The following is a 5,000-nucleotide window of genomic DNA, read 5'->3' on the forward strand; positions in this document are numbered from 1 at the left end:
CCGCGCAAGGTCCACTCCATGTCAGCCCCGGTGGACCTGATCGTGTTCCACCTCCCCGCGGACGACTCCGACGACCGGCGCCAAGGCCCGCTCCGGCACCGGTGGAACCGGAAGCTCCTCTTCCACCTCACGCAAGAAATCCTCGCCGTCCTCCTCCACCTCGACGACAACGGCGCCTCCTCCGCAACCAGACTCCACGGACCGGCGCTGCTGTCGAAGGTGTGGAGCACGGTGAAGGCATTCCCGGCGGCGGACTGTAGGGTGGTGGGCGACATCGACGCGCTGGTGGTACTGGACCTACATGTCACCCAATTTTGTTGTCTTTGGGGAATAGATGATGACACATGGACACCATTCGGTGGCAGTTTGATGTTTTTCAGGAATGAATTCCACCCGTTATTCAATACTACTATGAGAAAAGTAGGGAAATGCTCACCCTCTGCTAAATGTACTGGTTCGTCTCGCGGTCTCACCCCCAAAAACAGAGGAGAGGAGAAGGGAGCTCCTCCCTCACACTCGTCGGCTCCAAGGAGCCCCGCCGCCATGCATGGTGGAGAGGAGCAGGGAGCTCCGCCGCCACGTAAGGTTATATCCATTGTTGCATCTTGTAATTATTAATTTGGAATAAATCATGCAATTGGAATTTATATATGTTTTACTATCTTTTTTGTAGGCAAACCAAGTCTGCAATGTTTGAATATTATACTCAGTCAGTTGCTCGACTACTTACAGTCCTATTACTTGAGACTTATACTTGGTTAGCTGTCGTGTACATTATTCTGACATAAATGACACCATGTCTATGTGCAAGTCAGAAGGACCTGACCATCTAAAAAGATGTCAAATTAGTGTGGTACATGCTTCAGTACTGCAAGTTGGAGTAGCAAGTAAGTATACACATCAAATGAAAGTACTGCTTTAGTACAACATGCTTCAGTACTGACCATCTAAAAAGATGTCTAATTAGTGTGCACAAATCATGTTAAAACCTGTAGTGCCTACTTGCGCATTGATACTCATACCTGACGGTGATAAAAGTTGCATTTTGAGATTCAATTCTTTGATTTATGATGCTCTGCCATATGCACAATGAGAACATATATCCTTCTTACTGATCTCTGTTTTTCTAAGTTGAAACTATTTCTTTGTTACTTGGTGTATGTGAAGTGCAATCATAGTCCTGTCACAAACTTGTTTGAGGAAGGCAAAAGACTGGCCTTTTGCAGGACAGAGAAAAGACCGGCTTATTTTAGTTTAACACAACATAGCAAGCTCAATATATATTAGTTAGCACATGGCAGGATGCAGACTAGCCATGTTCATTTGTCAACATTTATACTTTCCATTGTGTAGTTGAAGCACGCATAGGAGCGTCCCAGTTATGATGTATAGTTCACAATGTTGATTTGGTAAGTAGTTAGAAAACATATGTGATGTATATGTAAAAAGTTGTGCCTCATTCAATTCAGATAATTGATTTTCTGACTTTGCATATCGATAATTGAAAACGATGCATGACACACGTGTTAGTGAAATAGAACAGTATTAGTGTAGTCCGTGGCTTTGAAATATTTGAAATAGTGGTGTCACATAACTTCTTATAATCATGGCGTATATTCTAGGATCATAAAATTCTCTGAAATAGTTTTTATATTTTTTCTTTCTCTTTTTGTTGTGAATATAAAATTTCAGGCTTTCTCTTATTGAAACACACAGAGTTCTTGATAAATGAGAAAGAGTCAGTTATGTCAACACCATGAGCACCCTTGAATAAAAGTTTACAATCTGAGGTTCCCCTGGTAATAAATTTGATCATAATATGTATTCGTAATTTTTCTCACATAGATTTGTTTAGATATAAAATTGACTGTTCCCAACAGTACATTGATTTCTTTTTGCAGGGAGAGATCTTGTAAGAACATAAGTGCCTTAGAAGAAAAGAAAAAGGTAAGTTCCCATTGCATGTATTAATTAGCTTACTGAATTCTTTCCCTCAAGAAGAAATAGACTTAATCGCATATTTGTTGATGGATACCAACACAGGCTGCCAGTGGCCACTGGCCAGGCTGGGAGGATCAAACGGGTTGTGTGTTCACCGGACTCTAGCTTTTAGTGCGCTGCACAGTTTAGGGATGATTAATTTGGTGATTTATGCTTGGTTCTCGAATGATTCGATTTTATATGTGGATTTATGTATAAGCATTAGTTTATGTTGGAGCACTACCCTTTGCCCCCTTACTCATGGTTTATATTATCATGCACTTTTTGGGTGGATTCGTACAACAAGTCAAATGAGGCATCCGACTTAGCAAGTTCATGCTCTCGTTTTCCTTGAATTGCATCTAAGAGCAACTCAAAGTGTTGATTTACATCTGTAGTTATGTTCCCAATGTTGAGGTTAGTGATTTTCTTATAGCGGTGAATTTAATCTGGATGCTAATGAAAGTCTAGCTAGGACGAAATCTATCATGTTTCTGTCGGGAAAACTTGTGATCAACGGGTTTACTAAAATTGACTTTTGGTCTGTATTAATGGGCATTGGCTATTGTTGTCATTGGAATGCGCTTTCTTGTAGTAGTAGGTCAAGAGAACTTTTATGCATAACACAATGCCTTTTAGTTTATAGATTCATAACTGATAACTGTAATAATATTATTGAAGAGTATTTCCTATTAGATAACTAAACTTAACATCACATCTCTTTATTTTTGTTTTTCCTTCTGAGAACCTTAGAACCCTGCTTGGAAGACTATTTAACCCGTCATTTTTCTGTTTATTGTTCAAAATTGCTTCCGTTAACATGATCATGAACACACAGGTTGTATATTTATTCTAATCGTGTGTACTTGTGACCTCACTTTTTATGCCTTCTGCTGGCATGTTGCTAACAAAATTTCTTGACATTATATATATATATATATCGCGCTATTCGTCACCCTGGGTGAGGAATAGTCATTCTTCACCCTCTCTATTTTGACGTCAATGCACCGTATTTTTAGGTTCCATAAATTTTGGCTTATTTCATACGTAAAAAGAGAACGTAAGAAAATGTATAATCCCCGTAAAAATTTTTTATGTTACGTAAAATTACGAATGCAAAACATAGTGTAAAGCATACATAAAATGCGATATTTCTGGTCTTATAACGTATTTTTTTGTTTTCTTATATCAAATTTTACGTAGTGAATCAATATAAATGTAACTAATTGTATTTCAAACGTAATTTATTTATGAAGCGGTCGTAAGATTACGTCGGGTGAAGAATAACTTATTCTGCACCCTGGGTGATGAATAGTATCACTATATATATCCTTTCTAAGAGGACATAAAATGTTTTCCCAATTTTCCTTCCACCATTTGGTAAGCCTTTGCGGAATGGTCTGGGGAGGTTTGCAACATTGTCTACTCATCTGATGGAAATCTGTTTGTTCTCTATCATGTGATTCGCTTTGGAGCTGATGCAGAGGTACTCTTCTTTGCCTGGGTGTTGTATGTGGTTCAGTTTGCTGGTTTGGGTTTACACTGATCTTGCTTGCTCGGTTTTTGGTGTATAACCAGTTCGCAGGTCCTGCTATTTGATCAATGGATGCAACCCATGGGGCATGGAGATGATGGCAAGGCATCACGCTGTGCTGACAGCGAGGAAAGTAACTTGGATGAAGGCAGCGGCAACGGGTGGTTGTCAAGGAAAGCGGCGCGGGGATGGGGAAGGTGGGTGGTGAGGGATGATTGGGTGGTGAATGGCAGCCGAGGAGACGGAGCGGCGGCGAGATTGGACGAGCTCGCCTTTGGAGTGCGTGTGAGGCAAGATTTCCTTCCCGGGTTGGCCGAGGGCCTCCTTGTGTAGGTAGAAGCAGTGAACATGCAGGGTTAAAGCATTTTCTTTTGCCGAGGGGGAGGGTAGAAAACAGAAAAGATCAGAGGGGGGGATTGGGAGGGGGATTGGGAGGTCTGTGGTGGGAGGGGGTGGAAACCCGAGCAGACTGTCATGAACTAAAGTTCATTTGTTTACTGACATGTTCATATTGTTTATCCTTTCTATAGAAGAAGAGTAGGCCAATCCCAATCTTAGGCTGCAACAAACAAGGAAATCAGAGGGGGGGATTGGGAGGTCTGTGGTGGGAGGGGGTGGAAACCCGAGCAGACTGTCATGAACTAAAGTTCATTTGTTTACTGACATGTTCATATTGTTTATCCTTTTGTTATTGAATTTGGAAATGTGTGTAAGGCTTCCATATCTTCAAATTACGAATACTGAGAAGTGCAAGCCTTTCTCTTCTAGAAAATTAGGGAATTGGCTCATACACTATTAAATAATTTGATGCACTCTTTCTTATTTTAAATGGTCAGGAGGAACAAGTGAAGGCTTCTATTTTGGACCAGTTCCTTTATTGGATAGTTTGATAACAGTTTCTTAATGATTACTCGAACATATGAACGTTCTCCATTATTAGATTAAATCACTTCTGCAGCATGCGACTGTAGTAAATAAAATTATTCAGATTCAAGCTAAAAAAATATTTAGATTCTACCATGTATATACTTACAAACTAAAAGAGAATGTAACCAAATAATGATATATTTGTCTCTCCCAAGGTAGCTATCCAGTTCTAGCGCATGGGTTGAGGACTACAACTTTGTTACTGAACCACCATGAGGAGGCCATCGTGGAGACGAACTAGGTTGTCGTTTAAGTTAACGCCCAGCTATGACTAATGTACACATATTTTAGTTAAGCAGGCCTTTGTTTCAGTTTGATTTTCTCGTATATACACAATATATTTTTTCCTTCACCTTTCTTGCAAGCACATAAATATTATATTTCTTGCCGGCGAATAATAAGAGAGAACAATAATGTTATTGCGCTATAGGCATCTTGTAAATAAGACATCTCTGATGACAGGTGAGGCACATTTCATTTTAAAATCAGAGATACAACACTGTATCATATTTCACGAAATGATAAGACTTTTGAAGCTAAAATAATGGTAGAGCAAGCG

At 39.9% G+C, this 5,000-nt stretch overlaps 2 protein-coding genes across 18 annotated transcripts in view; one reads left to right on the forward strand and one right to left on the reverse strand.

Annotated features, from left to right (window-relative positions):
- Positions 1 to 11: 11 nt before the first annotated feature.
- Positions 12 to 3,969, forward strand: LOC125532406 (the record flags this gene model as incomplete). Of its 17 annotated transcripts, none has more annotated exon segments than XR_007294088.1 (6): positions 12 to 580; positions 674 to 709; positions 816 to 887; positions 1,693 to 1,799; positions 1,902 to 1,947; positions 3,557 to 3,969. XR_007294088.1 is itself a non-coding variant. In XM_048696477.1 (5 exon segments), coding segments are annotated over 4 exon segments (700 nt in total), but the record flags the coding sequence as incomplete, so codon positions are not given.
- Positions 3,970 to 4,460: 491 nt separating this feature from the next.
- LOC125532407 (NADH-ubiquinone oxidoreductase chain 5-like) overlaps positions 4,461 to 5,000 on the reverse strand; it is a gene marked incomplete at its 5' end in the record, with an annotated part of 4,321 nt that continues 3,781 nt past the window's right edge. The window contains one exon of the mRNA XM_048696478.1: positions 4,461 to 4,479. Coding sequence (XP_048552435.1) covers positions 4,461 to 4,479 — 19 coding nt within the window. The remainder of the gene's footprint in view (positions 4,480 to 5,000) is intronic.

Source organism: Triticum urartu, unplaced genomic scaffold (genome assembly GCF_003073215.2).
Source record: "Triticum urartu cultivar G1812 unplaced genomic scaffold, Tu2.1 TuUngrouped_contig_9821, whole genome shotgun sequence".
Lineage (NCBI taxonomy): Eukaryota > Viridiplantae > Streptophyta > Magnoliopsida > Poales > Poaceae > Triticum > Triticum urartu.